General features: G+C 44.3%; 1 protein-coding gene across 5 annotated transcripts in view; it reads left to right on the forward strand.

Moving 5' to 3' along the window:
• SLC23A2 (solute carrier family 23 member 2) overlaps positions 1–20,032 on the forward strand; it is a 59,770-nt gene that overhangs the window by 21,904 nt on the left and 17,834 nt on the right. For 3 of the 5 annotated variants that reach the window (XM_030509924.1, XM_030509927.1, XM_030509928.1), the window contains exons 2-8: positions 2,592–2,877; positions 4,533–4,631; positions 9,264–9,380; positions 10,721–10,878; positions 15,682–15,770; positions 17,237–17,307; positions 18,464–18,645. In XM_030509924.1, the coding sequence (XP_030365784.1) occupies positions 2,746–2,877; positions 4,533–4,631; positions 9,264–9,380; positions 10,721–10,878; positions 15,682–15,770; positions 17,237–17,307; positions 18,464–18,645 (848 nt within the window). In that variant the 5' untranslated portion in view covers positions 2,592–2,745. Of the gene's footprint in view, positions 1–1,597; positions 2,878–4,532; positions 4,632–9,263; positions 9,381–10,720; positions 10,879–15,681; positions 15,771–17,236; positions 17,308–18,463; positions 18,646–20,032 lie in introns of those variants that run through there. The other 2 variants (XM_030509926.1, XM_030509925.1) reach the window with 2 other exon arrangements.

Raw genomic sequence — 20,032 nt, forward strand, 5'->3', positions numbered from 1 at the left:
AGTCTTACTGTTGCGCAATGCGAAGTGAAATAGGATTATGTGGTCTTTTCTTTTGCATCAGTGGAGATGGGAGTTAATGCTAACTAAGAAGCTTATCGTGCCAGAAAACCTTAAACCAGCTCTCCTGGTGGCAGGTTTCCTGCTGGTGTAACTCTCGCAGTGGTGGTTTATTGGCATGACTGCATTTGTTAGGGAGGTGTAATTCTGCCTTTTCCCTTTTCCTTTCCAATGCGAGATGATAAAGCTGCCAGACTAAACCACGCCTGTCTCCATCCCTGATTATCTTGGAGAATAAAACCTGTCTACATTGACAGAAAAAGGCAAATGCTTTTCTTGTCTGTTTTTTCATGTGTGCTTGAACAAAATCCTTCACCCTTTACAGGGAAAGCAAACAAACCCCCTCCAAAAACCCCATCCCAGACATCCCTCCTGCCCCCAGACCTCAGGCTGGTACCTGTCTCTTGCCTCTGTAACCTGCTCATATCCCTCCCAGGCCTGCATAGGCAGCCTGGAGAGGAATGTTCCCGTGAGGATTTGAAATGGAAGCAGACAAACTAACTTAATGTTGCTCTTCGTGTCTGGAGATTGGCACTTTTGATGAGAAGTCTGTGGTTACTGGAAAAACAGGGATGCCTTTTTCTTTCAGGGTGGCGCAACGGTGAGCACTCCAACTGCTTTGCTCCTTCAATCTTAAGTTTAAGTGGGAGACAATTAATTATGCTCTCAATATTTAGGAAACAAGTCTTAATGAAACCCTTGTTTGAAGGCAGTACTTTGCATTCCATTTGGATTTAGTTAGCAGTGCTCAAGGGTATCTCAGTGCCCGAGTGCTGTTTCTTAGGTACGTCTGGTTTCTCTCTTGAAAAGTTGGATTGCTTTGAAAGATTAATCTCTCTTTCACCTCAAGGATACAGAATTTTCTAGCAAATGGGCAACTAATAGCTATTAAGAGGTTCTAAAATACTGGTAATTTTTCACCCAGTCCCCTGGCTGAAGGGTCTTTGTCCGGTGTCATTTTATTGCAATGCCAGTTGACATCCAAACTGCTGGCGTGTTCCTGAGCGGCCTTTTGGAAGGGAAGCATAAGAAAAACCCCAAACCCCACTTTTTGGGTTTCTGATACCTACATAACTGTGTTTTTTGAATGTCCCTTAGTGGTATTTCCACCTCTAGCAATTATAGAATCACAGAATGGTTTGAAGTTGAAAGGGACCTTAAAGCTCATCCAGTTCCAACCCCCTGCCACAGGCAGGGACACCTTCCACTAGAGCAGGTTGCTCCAAGCCCCTGTGTCCAACCTGGCCTTGAACACTGCCAGGGATGGGGCAGCCACAGCTTCTCTGGGCACCCTGTGCCAGCGCCTCAGCACCCTCACAGGGAAGAGCTTCTGCCTCAGAGCTCATCTCAATCTCCCCTCTGGCAGGTTAAAGCCATTCCCCTTGTCCGTCCCTACAATCCCTGATGAAGAGTTTAAAATATCATTAAGTTTAAAATACCATTAAGTTGCTCTTGAAGCAGCACCAGTGTATGATGGGTTTTGCTGCTTGAATGTGGTCCTGGCTTTGCAGAGTTTCACTTGATACGAGTCAGAAAAGGCCATTTTGGGGTTCTGTCACATACTTTCCTCTGTACCTGAACTTGTTTCACCCGCAGCCATCTGCACCGCGCTTTCTTCTTTGAAGCTCAGGACCCACAGGCTGCAAACTGGGTTTTCTGCACTTTTCTGTGCTGTCCTGTGGGAAATTTAGGTTCAAATCCCTTCATTCATGCTCCTTAGTCTTGGAAATAGCAGCAATGTGGGTGACCATGGGATGGCAGGTCCAAGTTAAGGAGGAGATGTGGGATCTATGCTGTAATGACCCACTTGGGGAAAAGAACCAGTAAACTATATGATCTTTTCAGTTCCTGGGCCAAAATAGTATAGTGCTATTAATTACATAGTACTAAATACATGGTTTCATCCTGAAGCAGTTGCTTCAGCATCATCAGACAGATGACTTTGAACATCCCTCATGCACCTGAGCTAAGTTCAGGCGAGGGTGTTCAGCAGAAAGGGCTGTTTCTGTCTGAAATCCTCACTGCACTCAGCTGTGCTTCACTGTCCCTTTAGTCTAAGCTTCCTGGAAGCTTTTTGCTTCAAAAGGAGTTGTTTTAAAAGGAAGGATTTAGTTACACAGAGGTGAACTTGTGAGTAAGTCTACACATTTACACTCTTTGACAGCACGAGTAATGTTTTCAATGGATGTTCAATAGCAAACTGTTCCGTTGCTGCATAGCTGGGGTACAGGAGTACTTTGTTCCCCAAAATGCTATGGAGATGACTGTGAAACTCAAACAAGATCAAGGTTTCACCATAATTGAAGACCCCAAGAGAAGACTGAGAGAATAATCAGCACATTCCCGTCCTGAAAGAACTTTAAAATACCATCAGCTTTATCTTTAAATGCTGATCTATTAATTATGAAATCAAAAAGGAAGGGTAAGAGTTGGTGAGTCATGAGCATGAAAGGGAACCAGGGCTGCAGAGCACGAGCCTTGGTACGTATCTCTTGGGTAATGAAGGAAAAATGAATTTCTCTCTTCAATTCTAGGTGCCATCGATGCTAATGATACTTAAAAAAGCAACCCCAATGTCCCAGCTGGATTACTGAGCACTTCGGAGATTCCTGGAGGTGCTGCTGTGGAAATAAGGAGTTGTCCTTAGTACTTGGCCTCTCATCCCAGAAGCATCCCCTTGGGGACTGTATGCAAGTCCTTGACATTCTGGAAACGATGGGGATTGGTAAGAATACCACTTCAAAATCAGTGGAGGCAGGAGGCTCAACAGAAGGCAAATATGAGGATGAAACTAAACATCCCACCTTTTTCACCCTGCCTGTAAGTAATAACCCTTTGTTCTAATTGTGTTGTGCCAAGTGTTTATTTCCACAAGTAGTTACTGAAACCTCCTTTGCCACTTGTTGCTGTTTATATATAAACATGGCCAATTATGGTGTCTGTGGTTATTTCATGTGTGTGCTGCAAAGCAGTGCTGGTCCCAGAACATGCAACACCCCAGGCAGCTCCTGATGAGAGCAGTTAGAATCATGGCATGGTTTGGGTTGGAAGTGACTTTAAAGCTCATCCAGCTCCAACCCCCTGCCATGGGCAGGGACACCTTCCACTAGAGCAGGTTGCTCCAAGCCCCTGTGTCCAACCTGGCCTTGAACATCCCTTGTCCAAAGCCCCTCTCCAGGTTTCCTGGAGCCCCTTTAGGCACTGGAGCTGCTCTAAGGTCTCCCCTTCAGGAGCCTTCTCTTCTCCAGGCTGCCCCAGCCCAGCTCTCTCAGCCTGGCTCCAGAGCAGAGCTGCTCCAGCCCTCGCAGCAGCTCCGGGGCCTCCTCTGGCCTCGCTCCAACAGCTCCATGTCCCTCTGGTGCTGTTGCCCCAGAGCTGGATCAGGACTGCAGGGGGGGCTCCCCAGAGCGCAGCAGAGGGGCAGGATCCCCTCCCTGAGCTGCTGCTCACGCTCTGGGGGTGCAGCCCAGCACACGGGGGGGTTCTGGGCTCAAGCACACACTGAAGCCGGGTCATGGGGAGCTTCTCCTCACCCAACACCCCCAAGTCCTTCTCCTCAGGGCTGCTCCATCCGCTCTCCCCCAGCCTGTGTTTGTGCTGGGGGTTGCCCTGACCCAGGGGCAGGACCTTGCACTTGGTCTTGTTGAACTTCATAAGGTTTCCATGGTCCCACCTCTCCAGCCTGTCCAGGTCCCTCTAGATCTCATCTCTTCAGCGTGTCACCCAAACCAAACAGTGTCATTGGCAAGCTTGCTGAGGGTGCTCAATCCCATGTCCATATCACTCACAAAGATATTAAATGGCCCCAGTCCCAACACCAGCCGCTGAGGAACACCACTTATCACTGAGCTCCACTTTGACATCAAGCCATTGACTGCAGCTCTCTGAGTGCGACCATCCAGCCAATTCCTTATCCGCCAAGTGGTCCATCCATCAAAGTAATGTCTCTCCAGTTTAGAGACAAGGATATCGTGCAGGACAGTGTTATCAAATGCCTTGCACAAGTCCAGGTAGATGGCATCAGTCGCTCTTCCCTCATCCACCAATGCTGTAGCCCTGTCCTACTGTTAACTGTCCTGCTGCAGAATGCATCAGCCCCTGGTTATATCCTGATTTGTTTGACTAAGGGGAGCAGGCAGCAAGGAAACATTTGTTGGCTTTTACTTAGACAGATTTCCTGTTATGTCATTCTGTTCTACACATCTGCCTCTTAAGAACTCTTCTCATCAGACTCCTGATGGTTTCTTCCCCCCCTCAGTGGACACTGTCCAGGCTTTGAGGAGCTGTATGTGATGTCTTTCCATAACAACATGTCTAGGAATATAAATGATTGCTTGTCATGCTTGTGATGTTTTGTGACAAAATGTCCAAGATGGCAAGTACCAGGGGAGAAACCAGAGTGACCTGAGGTGAGATCCCAGATAAAATGTTCATTTGAAAACCTTGTGTTTCTTTTTTGTTGTTTTATTTTGAAGGTCGTGATAAATGGTGGAGCAACATCCAGCGGTGACCAGGATACAGAAGACACCGAGCTGATGGCCATCTATACAACAGAAAATGGCATAGCAGAAAAGGTACGTAGTGCTTTCCTTCTAGGTGAGAACTCATCCTTGCTTTCTCACTTCTCTTATTTGTCCACACTGGTTTTAGTGGGCTGAGGGATTGTCTTTCTCTAATCAGACATGCTGACTTCCAGGTTCAGATCAGGCTTGGGGGCGTTGCGTCCTTGTGACTCTTCTGGTCACACATCTTGGTTTTAGCACACAGGGAATGACTCAGCAGATGTTAGAAGCACTTTGACCTGGCACCAAAATTCATAATGGGCAATTTTTTGATTTCTTCATTTCCCTTGGCCTTTTGCATGGTTTCCATGGTAAGGTCATTCTGTGCTGTTCTTCAGGCCTTCAGTACTTCTGCATTTAGTCAAGCAAACTGGTGCTGTTGAGCACCTTCAAAAAGCAGGAGCTTTCCCATTCTCTTTCCTCCAAGCTCCAACCTCAGAAACTTAATTTTTCTCGTCCTTTTTCCAAGCAGGGGGCTGCTTATTGTTATTGAGTGACAGCTTAATGAATGGCTTTCAGGTCATTCATAAAAACCCTTGAACATTTTTCCTTAGGATATCGATGATTGTATCTTAGATCATTCAGGATCAACAACCCACTTGAGGCCTCAAAGGGACCTGGGGGGTTTAGTCTGGAGAAGAAAAGGCTCAGGGGGGACCTTATCGCTCTCTGCAACTGCCTGACAGGAGGATGGAGCCAGGAGGGGGCTGGTCTCTGCTCCCAAGGGATGGGACAAGAGGAAACGGCCTCAAGCTGCACCAGGGGAGGTTTAGATGGAGCTGAGGAACAATTCCTTCCCCAGAGGGTGCTCAGGCATTGGAACAGGCTGCCCAGGGCAGGGCTGGAGTCACCGTCCCTGCAAGTGTTCACACCCCGTGTAGCCGAGGCCTCAGTGCCATGGGTCAGTGGTGGCCTTGGCAGTGCTGGGGAATGGTTGGACTTGATGATCTTAAAGCTCTTTTCCAACCTGGTTGTTTCTGTGATTCAATGTGGTTGTGATTTTTCCAGGTTTTTTCTCAATTCCATCATTCCCCATCCCTGTTCAATAACATTCTTGCAAGTAGAGATGGTGTGAATCTGAGCTGCTCTTTAAGAGGATTACAGTAAATGTGAACAGCACCTTTTTCTGTCTATTTGGCTTTGTGGTTAAGCCTTATCTCCAAAAGGCCTCAACTTGACCAAATTATATTTCCAAAGAATGTTAGGAATTCCACAGTGTGCCTTCATGCACTGTTAGGGATAGTCTTCCCATATGTCTCAAGTACTCCCTGCTACCACCTTGATCATGCTGATATTTTCATGGGCACATTTTGGCAACTGCTGCCCTGCAATGTCTGTGGTGGCTGATCCTTGGAGCACGCTCAGACTAGCGTGGAGAGGAGCAATCTGATAAAAGCCTTGAGCAAAAGGTGCTGGGATGAAGTTGTGCAACCAAGATAAGCGATCTCTAGACGTTAAAGCATGTCTTCATGGCCTGTTTTTACCTTATTTCTCTCCCTTCCACTTGATCTGTGTGATGAGAACTGTAAATGGCTGTTGATAATTCACCTTAAAGAGACCACGAGCTTTTAATCAAGCAAATCTGCTCAAGTTAAAGCTTTGCTGTGGCTTACAGTGAAAGGAGGGGCTGCAGCAATTAAAGCCTCATGTATTAAGATAGTATTTCTGGTAATCTGGGCAAACCTCCTGCTTTTCACTTCAGATAAGTGTGTGCATGAAGCATCTTCATGGCTTTCCATTCCTCTTGAGAGTTCATTCACCAAAAAGGCAAATGAAAGACCTTGATTAAAAAGCCTGTAACAAAGAGGACTGAAATAATTTAATTGCTGGAGGATGCTCAGTGCTTACATTGACTCACAGTATTTGTGACTTGAAACAATAAACTATTAGGCTAGATGAGAAATAACTGTATTGTTGTATCCCTGTAAAATAGACAATACTGTGTTGCTTAATGCTTAATACAACTAATTTGAGCATGTTGTCAGCTCTTTAGTTAAGGTATATCTAAAGATATATAAGGTATATAAAGGTATATATCTAAAGGTATATAAAGGCCTTGTTCCCCCCACGTTTTTGCTCCACCTTTATCTCTGTGTCATTTCTCCCGCCCCTGTTTATACTTACTCTGTGCTTTTTATTCATTTTGGTGTTGTCCCACCTTTAGCCAGTTAAAAAGAATTAGTCTCTGATTGGTATCTCCTTCAAGAAGGTGCAGTTTGTTCCCAGCAGTTCCCTATGGCATACTTGGCAAGTACCAGCAATACATTAAACCAGCAGGCACATGCTTGAGATATGAGAGGGCCAGTGACTACCCAGTGACTTACCCACAGCAGTGAGAGCCAGACCTTGCCTGAGCTCTCCAATCCCTCACTCTTCAGTGTGAACTAACTTTTATGTTAGTTCCCTTTAGCCATTATCTGCATTCAAGGCCAGGTTGGACACAGCGGCTTGGAGCAACCTGCTCTAGTGGAAGGTGTGCCTGCCAGTGGCATCCAGTTGGAAGTGGATGAGCTGTAAGGACCCTTCCAACCCAAACCAGTCTATGATATCAATGCAGTTATGTGTAGACCTAAGGCAAGGCACAAAGACAGGTAGAAGACTCAACAGCCAGTGTCATTATGGACCGACATCAGGACATTTATCATCACTAGAGGCTTCTCCTGAGAACTTCCTCAGGAAAACAAAGGTTCACCCAGAGAAGCACCTGTGATACTTTCTGTTGTTATAAAGCAGTTTTGTTAACCCAGCCCTTGCAGCAGCTCCGGGGCCTCCCCTGGCCTCGCTCCAGCAGCTCCACGTCCCTCTGGTGCTGTTGCCCCAGAGCTGGATCAGGGCTGCAGGGGGGGTCTCCCCAGAGCGCAGCAGAGGGGCAGGATCCCCTCCCTGAGCTGCTGCTCACGCTCTGGGGGTGCAGCCCAGCACACGGGGGGGTTCTGGGCTCAAGCACACACTGAAGCCGGGTCATGGGGAGCTTCTCCTCACCCAACACCCCCAAGTCCTTCTCCTCAAGGCTGCTCCCATCCAGTCTCTGACCAGCCTGACGTTGTGCATGGGACACAGGAGGATATAAAGGTGTTTTCTCACGTTCCAGTTAGAGACAAGATGTGGGCAGGTTTTACTGCTGCTCAGTGCTCGCCCTCCAGTATGAGGTGAAGCTCTAAAACTCAAGTTCCTGATTCTTTTCCTTTGTCAGTTTTTAGAGAGTCGGGTCAGGAGAGTGTCATTCCTTCATTGACTGGATAAAGACAGACATCAGTGCTGGAAGTTGGCAAGATGAGTTGTGCAGTGAACCATTTCCTTACTCCTCTATTTAGGACTTGTACCTTATTCAAACCCACCCTGGTGAGCGGATTGCTTGGTGCTTGATGTTGATTGAAAGAGTTTTCTGATATTAGCATTGCTGTATTTTGCTTTTCAACTGTAATACCCTTCACCTTTCCCTAGTGATGTGATCACTTACGCTCCCTGAATTGGAACAAACCCAGTGGCATTTGTTTTACTAACAGAAACCTGGGGGAAGAGGGAAATGCCCTGGCTCTGTTTGGCTTCCCTGACCTTGTAGATGATAAACCAAAGGGAGATTATCTAAGCACAATCTGTGGATGTGTGGTGATTTTTGAAGGAGGAAAGAGCTTTTGAGGCAAAGTCACGAGTCTGGCAAAGTTCCCTGTCTTTGTGTAAGGCTGCTTCACAGGAGGTTTTTATGTTCTAGTGTGGATTAGGTCAAAACAGTAGTTATATAAGGTATTTTGGGGTTAGTTAAGCTGAAATGATAAAATCTGATGCTTCCTCCTGCTTTTGGTGGTGGAGCTTTGGAGCATTGTGGTTTTGTTCTCAGGAATTTCCAAACCGGAGAGTTGGAAGGAAACGATTCCACTTCGTTGTGAAGGAGAAACGATTGAGCTGAATCTTGGTTTAATGAAGAAGCTGCAGGGATTCTGCTGTGTGTATTTGTGTGGTCAGTTGTCTCTTAGCTCCCTGCAAACGAGGACACATGCCAGGCCGGAATGTGGTCTCACTTAAATTCCTGTAGGTTTGGAGGAAGTCCTCTTGACTAATAGGAATTGGCCATGGATGTATTTAGTTATAATGAGCAGTGTTTTCTTCACTGCTTCAATGTGGGGTGGAAGCAAAAATAATAAATCCTGTGGCTCAAAAAGGTTAACCAAGCCTGGAATTGAGTAAGAATTAAGTGGGGAAGCAATTACTGTAATGAGGAACTGTCTTGCCTGTGATTTTGGTCTTTTATGCAAGGATAGCCATTCCGCTCTGAAAACTGCTGTTGTTGACTCTTCTGCCTAGTTCTCATTCTTCCTTTTTGAGTTTAATAAACAGTTCTGTCATGACAATCCCATTTTTGGGGCACCTTTTGGCTGCCAGATTGGATCTGTCATAAATGAGCAATTGTGTTAGTGTAAATCAGCAGGGGCCTGGCTTGGAGAAGTGAATGTGTTTGGTACAAGTTCAGTAGCTACAGCTGGAGACGAGAAGAAATCATAGGTAAAAGGCTTGAAAAACATCACCCATCATCATTTCTTGGGATGATTATACCAGCCTTGGAGTATCTGGGAATTGCCTGACAGTTCCCATTCAGTTTATTCATATGTAACACTAATCTACTTCTTCACCCTCCCTGTCAAACAGAGCTCTTTGGCAGAGACACTGGACAGCAGCGGCAGTTTAGATGCCCAGAGAACTGACATGATTTACACCATCGAAGATGTCCCTCCCTGGTATCTCTGCATATTTTTGGGGTTACAGGTATGTTCTACACCAGCTATCATTTTCCCTCTGTCACTTTCAGAGCTCGTTCAGTATTTTCTCTGTAGTTCATTGCATTTGTAGATGTGAGAATTTTATTCTTCCCACACTCTCACTTGTCTGAAGAAAGTGTTAAGATGGTGAGTGATCACCTTCAGCAGAAACTAAGGTTACTGTGTGGATACTGATCTATATTGTTTGCTGCTTATGCATTTGTGAGATTCACTTAAATGTTATGTTAATGTTGCTGTTAGTAAATAAGGGAGCAAATGCACAGTGGTGAGCTTCAGAAAGTGACATTTGGGACCTCTGGAACCAAAGATGGAGAGAGAATGGCTTAGTCCTGAGATCTTGACTATTAAAGCTGCTGCTGTAGTCATTTCAATTCTCATCCTGGACCTGTAGGGTCACTAGTAGACAGAGCAGGCAAATTCTGCACTCCTTGGAGTGGGAGCATAGCATTCCTGCAAGGAGTAGGACTGTGGTGGTGAGCTGGACCCTACTACCAGCTCAGCCACACACTTGTTTGCAGCAGAACAGCTCTTTCATCTCCTTTCTTTCTCAAATAGTAACAATATCTGTCCCAGAGGAATGCTGAGAATTTGTTAATATCTGTAAAGTATGTTGAGATCTCCAAACAAATACATTCCAAAACATCCTTTTTATTTCTGCCATTCCTCAAGGACAAGCAGTTCTGGAGGGATTATATTTCTACTTTTGTTGAACGTGGTGACTCTTGGGTTTTATTTGCTTAATGTTATTTGAATTGAAGACATAGTAATGTATTTGAATCGAAGAAGTAGTAATGAGTACTTCGTTTCTGGTACTTGGGAGCTTATTTGCATCTTAGTTTGTGTGTGCTCTTATGTTCATTTGTAAGCTGGTGTTTTTTTTCACATGGCTGAAAGTGAATGGAGTTATTTATCTGCTTTTCTGAGTTAGAAGCTGTTTTCAGTACAGTTACCTAGATACCTCCTCCTCAAGAGCAGTAGCCATGTAGCTGTTCAAACAACCTAGTTCATCCTACAGCAGGAGCATTGTTAGCAACAGGCTGGTGGTAGCTCAGCATGGAAGGAAAATATTTGAAGAAATGCTTAGGAGCAGGAAGTGAGAGCTTTGGTGGGTTATTCAAGAACAGAAATAGCCACTGCAAAAGAAAAGATGCTCCTAAGTGTATTTACTTCTTAATAGTCTGTAGACAAGGCCCTGAGTGACTTGGGTTAGTGGTGGCCTTGGCAGTGCTGGGGTAATGGTTGGACTTGATGATCTTAAAGCTCTTTTCCAACCTGATTGATTCTAGGATTGGCTGCACTATTAACAAACCCTTTTTCTCTTCACAGCATTACTTGACATGCTTCAGTGGAACTATAGCAGTGCCCTTTCTGCTCGCTGATGCCATGTGTGTTGGATTTGACCAGTGGGCTACCAGCCAGTTGATCGGGACCATTTTCTTCTGCGTGGGCATCACTACATTGCTACAAACAACTTTTGGGTGCAGGTGAGGCTCGGGACTTGTGTCTAGGTGTTGAAATGGTGATAAGACTAGATATCTGTTGGGAATTCCAGGATGCAATCCAAGAGGGAGGTAATCATGAAACCCAAGATAACAGGTCAAATACAGGGCAATTGAGGAAAGTTTTTGGAAAGCTCCTCCTAAAAAAAGGTGGATCTGAAATCACAGAAGGCATTCCAAGGGTAAGAAAATACAGCAGGGAGAGGGAAGGATTAGAGGAGGGGAATGGGCGAGGACAGAGAAAGTAGAAGTGTTTCTGGGGGCAAGGAAAAACTCATTTACCTTGGTAAAGAGGAACCAGGTTTGATATTTGTACTGGTTTCTTGAATGATACTGTAATCTTGCCAATATTTAGATTGCTGTGATTAGTGCTACAGCAATTTATGTGCTCGCTTCTGTAAAGGGCTTGTCAAATGGAAAAGGTAATGAAAACTGATGAGGGGAGCATTTATTCTCTGAACTGAGTGTCTGTTACCTTCCAACACAAACAACTCATTTGTTTTTATTTGCTAGTTGCTCTGACATGCAGGTAATGATCCTTCAGTGGGGAACACACACCCATGGAAGTGTAGCCTTACAGGGATGCCTGTGCCTCTCCTTGTGTCTGCTCTCCTTAGGAAGATGCAAGAGACCAATTCAGGTGTTAGCAAATACTTGTAAGAAGCTGGTGTGGGAAGGAGCGGGATGTTGTAAGTTTTTATTAACATGAAGATAAATGCTTCTAAAAACTCACTTTCTACAATAAACACTGAGAGGTGTTTGACATATTTACTTAAACTGTTGTTGACACTGCCCTTGGGAACTGGGAATAGCTAAAACCTTCGAGTTATTTCTGCATCTTCTTGGATAAAACAAGGGTGATAGCTAAAACCAGAAGAAAAGGGCATATTTTAAGGGTATGCCCTCATATAGTTATTTCAATGAATCATGGGTCATTTAGTTCAACAGTGTGAGCTGGAATCTTGAGTTCCAATAGAAAATGGACAAGGGCCTGTAGGGACAGGGCAAGGGGAATGGCTTTAACCTGCCAGAGGGGAGATTGAGATGAGCTCTGAGGCAGAAGCTCTTCCCTGTGAGGGTGCTGAGGCGCTGGCACAGGGTGCCCAGAGAAGCTGTGGCTGCCCCATCCCTGGCAGTGTTCAAGGCCAGGTTGGACACAGGGGCTTGGAGCAACCTGCTCTAGTGGAAGGTGTCCCTGCCCGTGGCAGGGGGTTGGAGCTGGATGAGCTTTAAGGTTGCTTCTAACCCAAACCAGGCTGGGATTCTGTGACCAACACCCCCCCTTCCCCTGCTATTTTAAAAGATTTAGCTAAGAGACAGAATCTTTGGGTGGAAAAGCCTCCATAGGCTGCAGACAACCAAGCCCGTGGTAGATCACTTGAAATTGTAGATCAGCCTTTTCATCTAGAATTTTTCCATATATTTCAGGTTTTCCAATGCAATCTTCAGTTGCTCTTTTAGTTCACTTTATTTAACTTTTCTGTCCTTTTTCCCCTTTGAAAAACCCCTTCCCTTTATTTGTTTTTTGTTATTTCTTATGCAAGTAATAAAATCACTGCTGTTTCATATGAAAAGTTTATTCTGACGACAAAACAGCAGCATGAAAATAGTCAAAAGAGAAGATTTTCCCTTCCCAGTGTCTTTTTAGTCAAGACTACCTGCAGTTAATCATCATATTTTCTGCCTGCTTGGTTCTCTGTGCTCATAGGGCAGCTTGCCTTAGTTATAACAGTAAATGTTCAAGTACCTCCTCTGAAGGGAGGCAGAAGAGCACAGTCGTGCCCTTTGGTGGTTTGAACCTCTCTTTTAATGGGAGTGATGTATTCTTTTCCCCCCCCATCTCTTTGTGCTGTATGTAGGGAAGCAAGGGCTTGTTGACCTAGGCAGGAACTGGAAGATAAGGACTTTCATTGTTCAGCTCCGAGCGTCTCCTCCCTGGATTTACGGAAGGTTAAACTCATGCGGTTTAAAAGTGCAGAGCTGTGGGTGGAGATGAACTCAAAGGTGCTTTGTTTGCCTGGACTTCTACCAGTTTTCTTCTTCTGCCTCAAATTTAGCAGAAAAAGCTTAGTTTTTATGCTTCCTGAGACTTGTATTTCCTCACAGAACTGAAGTTTGTCACATTTTGGTTGTTTTTCCCCCCCTCTAACTAATCTTGTACTCTTTATTACTTACCACAGAGTGATTTGAGGCTCTTGCAGAAACCAGTGTGGTCATATCAGTTCGAAATCCTCTGCTCCTTCTGTATAATCCCACCTCTGCAGTCCATGGTGCGGTGGTTTTGTTGCCTTGGGGGTTTTATTCAGTCACTTCCACTTGCATTATCAAGTCCTTATTCAGCTACTGAAGAGGCAGTTGGGTTTGGGTCTTAAAATAAGTGAATGTGTACTTAAGGAGAAAATTTCCATGGTTTTATAACTCTTTTAACATGTGATTCTGGTTTTATGTAAGGGTGGGAATGGGATCTAGCAGTGATGTTGTCTAAATGAGATTTTAAAGTATTTATTGGCAAGTCTGTCAGCTGCAAAGTACTTCAGCAGATAAAGCCACTAGGGTTTCAAAAGGTCAAATTCCATGGTTTAAAGGTCCTTCAAGATGGATTTAGCTCAGTTGTTAGGTGGAGTTGGTTTGGTACCCATACTAATTTTAGGAATTCAAGCTATTTATTAGATGATGTAATAAGCCAAAAGATCTGGCAAGGATTCAGAGTCATTACTATGACTGAGACCATCACATACAGCTTTAATATACCTCAAATACATCCTGAATATACCTGAACATCTCAGGTTTGTTGCTGTGCCCAGCACGACATTGTCTTAAGCATTCCTACATCTGTGTGACATGTTCAGATAATGAAGACATTTCCAGATGGCTTTAACTGCATAAAAAGCTCTGTCTTCACAAGGGCTGGTGCCAAAATTGAACAGCTTCACAATTTATAGACAAGAAATTAAAGTGATATCCCAGTCATAAGCTTGGTGGTCCTTTACCCAGCTAGCAATGAATGCCTGGCTTAATGATGGGAAATGGAATTCCTAAGTCATGTTCCAAGCTGCAACTGCCTCTTCAGAAAGAGCCTGATCTTGGTTGCCTCATTTTAGTAGTAAGTTTAAAGGAGGTTGGAAGGGAGCTTAAAGCTCCTCCAGTTCCAAGCCCCTGCCACGGGCAGGGACACCTTCCACTAGAGCAGGTTGCTCCAAGCCCCTGTGTCCAACCTGGCCTTGAACACTGCCAGGGATGGGGCAGCCACAGCTTCTCTGGGCCAGAGTCCCACCACCCTCATACAAAGGTCGAGTGAGTAGCTAAGCCAGAGCTGCCAAGATCTCATGATTCAATATGTGTGCAGGGTATTTCATGTGTTACAAACGTCACAATCTGGACGCAGGTCTCAGTACAACTGACTTCATCACTGGAGAATGTGTTTGCAATGTGTATTTACAAAATCATTAGCGGGGGGGACAGGGGACTGTGTAGGTGGTCAGAGGAGTAGCAGCTTGTTGCAGGTATTGCATATTTTGCCGTGGGCACCAGCTTGCTGGCTTTGCTCAATGAACCTTGAAAAATAAGGTGAATCATTCACTTGTAGCTACCAACTGGTTCCTCACTAAAGAGAAAGCTTTATTTTCCTCTTGAATTTTATGAAGTTTGACTTCCTAATGCAGGTTTCCACATTTGTGGTAGATGGGACAGCTTCTTACATTGCTCAAACTCCTTTCCAGTGGTAGCTCAACTAACTTCTGCCTGTGAACTTTACAACTACTGTTAGTAACATACATCTGGTTTGATCTTTTTTGTGTTAAGCTTGTATAGGATATTTTTTTTTCCCCATAGTTCTTTTTTTTCCTTCTCTGTGCCTTTTCTGATCTTTAGTTTAATCTACTACAGTTAGTTCTTTCTCCTTTACTAGTGTTTGCACTGGCATTGAGACACTTCATTGCGGCTATAAACCAGCCATAAACCCGGAGCAGTAACTAGAGCCTCAGGAGCTATTAAGTGTTTCATGTGTTAAGAGTTTGAGATCTGCTATTAAAGAGAATCTTATTACAACCCATTAATGACAGTATTTATAGAATAGTTCAAAGTGCATCTTCTCTGCAGTTAAGTAACAGCAGGATGTTTGTGGTGTTATGCAAGCTATGGCTGATTCAATGAATACGTAGTTGGTGCTGGTAGATACTCTTTAGATCTTAAACCTTTTGGGAAGTGTAAACACCAATGCTAAGAATGTCATCTTGAAATTCTTGCAGCGTTTGTGTTTATTGGTGGTAGCCACCTGGAACATCTAATCAGCTCTTATCAACCTAATACTTATTTACACGTACACTTAAAGATGAATGTATAAATGACTGTACTCCAAGTCATGCAGAGGGAAGGTATTGAGTATGCAGACTGCATGCTGTCCTATTAAAGAGCTTTTCTGATGTGGCAGGGTGGTAAAAGCTGCATGTTCAGCACTGGGGCTGGTACTTACATCACACTGTGCATCTGTATCCTCGTGCTGCTGAGTCAAACCCAGTCAGGGTCGGGTACCTACGTGCTGGTAATAAGCTGTTACAGACGTTAACTTCATGCATGTAGTGTCTTCTGTCAGGTCTCAGGTGTGTGAAGTCTTAGTATCTCATTTCTATGGCTGTTCTTTTCAATAAGAAACTCTTATATATCACATTTTTAATAACCCCCAAGAAAGGATGGTTTTGAGGATGAGTAACCCTCCAATTGCAATTGATATCCTGACATAGGACCGTAACACCGAGAAATGTCAGTGTCTCTTCTTTCCCTTTCCACCAGGTTACCCTTGTTTCAAGCGAGTGCTTTTGCATTCTTAGCACCTGCTAGAGCAATACTCTCCCTGGAGAAGTGGAAGTGTAATAACACAGGTAATTGTCTTTTATGCTTGTTCAGGTTTAAGTGGCAAATGACCCAGATCACACATAGCGCGACTGCCAAACCTTTTGATACAGAAACTGGAAGTAATGAGCATGGAATGTGAATAATTCTCTCCTTTAACAATGTTAAAACTTTATGCTGTGGAATAAGATTCCTAAAAATGCCCTGGGGGGGTGGGGTGGGGTGGGATAATACCAAAAATGCTGACAAGAGAAAATCTAGCAATAGCATGAAACAGTTCTTTTGTTAACAACGTAGAGAAGGATTCTGTAAACGTTCCTTTATGGCATTAGGAAATAGTGAGTCCAGTCACGTGCTTTTGAGTTGAGTAGTAGGAAGTTTCAGCATTGCCTTAAGACCACTGTTTTAACCTATTTAACTCATACCTTTAGGTTTTGCAGAGCAAGATTTGACGATATTTGGATGTTCATGTTAACTTTTCCTCTGCTAACGTCATCACCCTGAAAGGTTTTGAGTGTATTTAGAGTGCAGATGTGCAGTTGAAGTGGTTGGGAAGGGGCTTTTGCTTTAACTTGGGTCAGAAAACTGAAGTGGAAATAGCTGTGTCACTTTAATGGGGAATGGTTATTCAGTAGTAAGGCTGTGGGCAGTGTGAGGCAGGAGTATAGAGAAGGTGCTTGCTTCTAACTGAAGTTCTTCCTAGGGGTCCTTTAGATGCTCTAATCATTGATATTTATATTATTTACACGTTTATACATCTCTTAATTCACTTATGGCCATCTAATTAGTTTTCCTGCTGGTTTTTCCTATTGAAAACTTAGCTTTGGGCATTCACAGTTTCTCACTGGGGAGTCAGATTTAGCTCCTGGGAAGTAGCCTGGGGCTTTCAGTGCCTGCGAGGTAAAGGCAAAGTGTAGTGTGCTTTAGGAAGTGTGTTGGAGATTTCTGTGCACCAAAATGTGCCAGCATCCTAATCCAAACCTTGTTGAAAGAAAATGCTGCCTGATAACCTTTGATGGCAAAGCAATTTGTTCCACTACTTCAGCTCTTCAAACAGAGCCTTTGCTGCATCTTGCTCTTGAACCTTTTAACCTTCAAAAGGTGTCAGATGGGGTTGTTACCACGGGTCACTTCATCAGTCAGTGAGTGACCTGAACTGGTGAACAACAGACGTTGGAGTACTTGATTCCTAGTGTGCAGTTGAGTAATTCTCCATTCATCTGTGGAGTGGAGTGGGAAAGGAATCCCTAATTGCCCTTTCTTTGGGAAAGTTAGGATTTTTCTTCCCTCTTTGGTACAGTGCATAAAATTAGTGGTTAGCTCTTGGGGAATGTCAGCACGTTCCTGCTTGATTTGTAGCATTGCAGAACTTTTATCCTGTGTAAATCAAGGCTCACTTGTCAAGCACAGCTTAAGGAGAGATTTATTTTGTATTACGTGATGGCAGAGTGGCCGAGGAATAAATCCCTGTGTTTTCTTTTCTTCTTTTTGTAAGATATAACAGTTACAAACGGAACAACAGAACTGCTTCACACTGAGCACATCTGGTATCCCAGAATACGAGAGGTAATGTAGGAGTAGCCTTTAGCTGTTGATCTGTCCAATTCCAGTTAAGTTCTCACCTAACCATCTGCGTGTTCTCATCTTTAAGTTGGTGATTTCTTCTTTCACTGTGATTTTCATTTGAATATATCCCTTTACTCATTTCCTGGAAGCCTTCATCTTTTCAACTTGTTCTTTGCTGGACAGCAAATACAAGGAGCTAGTTACCACATTCCAAAAGATGCTCAGACAAATGCACAAGGGAGATGAATTCTCTTCTTGTAGCACTTTGCAGTTTGTGCTCACTGGCAGCCGTTCAGCTGCTACCAGACCACTTGCCTGCTGTCACTGCTCAGTAGGCTGTCCCATGGAAGGTAAATATGCAGCTAGCAAATCTGGTTCCTCCCTAAGTGTCTTTAAGTTGGAGACTATCCTGATAAGATGTTGATTCTCCCAAGAGACTTGCTGAAATAGATCCAACTCCTTCTCCACTCGCAGCACTGCAGTCTGAACTTCGTCATGCTCTGCAGAGCCCAGGATGAGGGTTGTGCCCAGGCATCACACTAGAGTGGTAGATAGAGTAGTCCAAATTAAGGCGTGTGTCATGGAATTTATCTCCCATCCCGTTGCTTTGGGCTGCAAACCTTTTTCTTAATTAAAAACAACCCCTCTCTCTTCCCCATGTTCAAACCATAGCTACATCCTGCCAAGAGCCCTGCAGCCAAGAGGGCTGACAGTCTCCTGAGACCACAACGCTGCTCTATCCCAGCTTCTAAGGAGCACTTGTGAACAATGCAGCATACACTCTGCCCCTAGGAGCTAGGAGCATCACCTCCGTGGCGCCAGCAACCCTTGCCGGTTCGATCTGAGAGCTTAAAGGTTAGCCTGGAACCCAGGTCTCCTGTCTGACAGTGTGATGTGCTATCCACACAACTACCAGACTGGCCCACTGGTCTGTTGTGTAATAGTTTTGTGGAGAAAACCATAAGTGTTATGCTTAAGCAATAAGTCACTTAAACATAATGAGCTGTTTTATGACGAAAAGAATTGGCTGAGTTCTTCTGTGTCACTGAATTCTTTTAACTGCAGTTTGTAATCCAGAGCAGAAAAAAAAAGAGATGCTTGGGGTTTGCTTGTAAGATGGGACTGAACCGTCTCTTTCCCCTTCTTGTGTGTTCAGATCCAAGGTGCTATTATCATGTCCTCCTTGATAGAAGTGGTGATCGGTTTGCTCGGCCTTCCCGGTGCCCTGTTGCGATACATTGGACCTCTGACCATCACACCCACCGTGGCTCTCATCGGCCTCTCTGGTTTCCAAGCTGCTGGAGAAAGAGCAGGCAAACACTGGGGTATCGCTATGTTGTAAGTACTCCTGGGGGTTCTTGGCTTAGGCCAGGGGGTCCCAGTTGGTAAGTTGTCATACAGGAATTCTGGAATGCCAGGGAACAGTTCAGCTGCCCAAGGTAGTGTTGCAGTGATCCCAGCATGGAGAAATACTGTGTGGAGGAATCCATGTGGGTCTGAATAGAGCCAGCTGGCAATTTGGGAATAAGGACAGCAGCAACCTGAGGAGGCAGGAAAGGAAAATAGCTGAAAGTTCGGTGTGAGACAGGGAGTTTTATAAAACAATAGTTCTGGGAGCCCTTGGCTGGGTCTGATCCAGTGCTAGAGAAAAGACCGTTCAGCGAAACACCAGAGAGATTAGTGACCAATTTGTATTTCTATTTTTATGCTGCTATTGTGAATGTTTCTTGTTCAGCAGCAAATAGCATCAGTAGTAACGGCCCATTTGTCCTTATTCTGGCTTGCTTATCTATAGCCAAGAGAAGTGTGTATGATGGCAGAGCACATGTATTTCTATGATTGCCATCAGCCCAGGAGGCCTATGAAGACAGATCTCTCTTTAGTAGACAAAAAGGCTTTTAGAGTGAATTTAGGGCACGATGCACGTGCTTTCTGTAGGTATAGGTGTCAGGGCGATTAAACAATTAAGATTAGTGGTATGAAAGGGAATAACTGAGAAGAAAGAGATAAAGAGAAGACAAAAGCTTCCTGTGAGGTGCTATTTGAGCCAAATAAGGAGGGAAACCACATTCTAGGGAGAAGGAAGTTGGCTGAAGCAGTTGCTATATTCAATGTATAGTGACCAGCTTTGTGCTGGCTCTGGAAGCAGAAGGAACGACTTGATGAGATCAGGTTTTGGTCTGACAAATCTGTTTGCACAGTGCTTTGAATATGTAAAATATGCTGTAAGTGCAGCCTATGATTAAAAGGGCTGCTTAATTCTCTTCTCTCTTGGATGTTAGCATCATGAATATTTTTGTAACTCTATTCTCTTAAGCAGCTGACCCAAAGGAAGATTTTCTTTTCCTGTCAAACAAATTCGGTGCAAGTTGGGCCTAATGTTAAATCAATCAACCAGACCTTTGGTGAATTGGACATGGAAACGTGTAATTAAAGTTGACATTTTTCAGATGGAAAAGAAATACATCAATTTAGGAACAGGACTGAAATATTACCCAGTCAATAAGTGATTCTGGCTTCGGTCACACACAAATGTGCACTAGATGGTTCAAAATAACTCCATAGCCATCTAGGGCCACTCAAAGTAACTTGATTTCTACAAGATGTGGCACTTGAAATTGTCTTGACTGTTCTGCTGAGATAAAAATACTGTGTTGCTATCTAGTGTAGCAGAATAATCTCCATGGCAGAGCTGCTCTCCTCTATTAGCTGCACATGCTGTTTG

The sequence above is a fragment of the Strigops habroptila genome, chromosome 21 (genome assembly GCF_004027225.2).
Source record: "Strigops habroptila isolate Jane chromosome 21, bStrHab1.2.pri, whole genome shotgun sequence".
Classification (NCBI taxonomy): Eukaryota; Metazoa; Chordata; class Aves; order Psittaciformes; family Psittacidae; genus Strigops; species Strigops habroptila.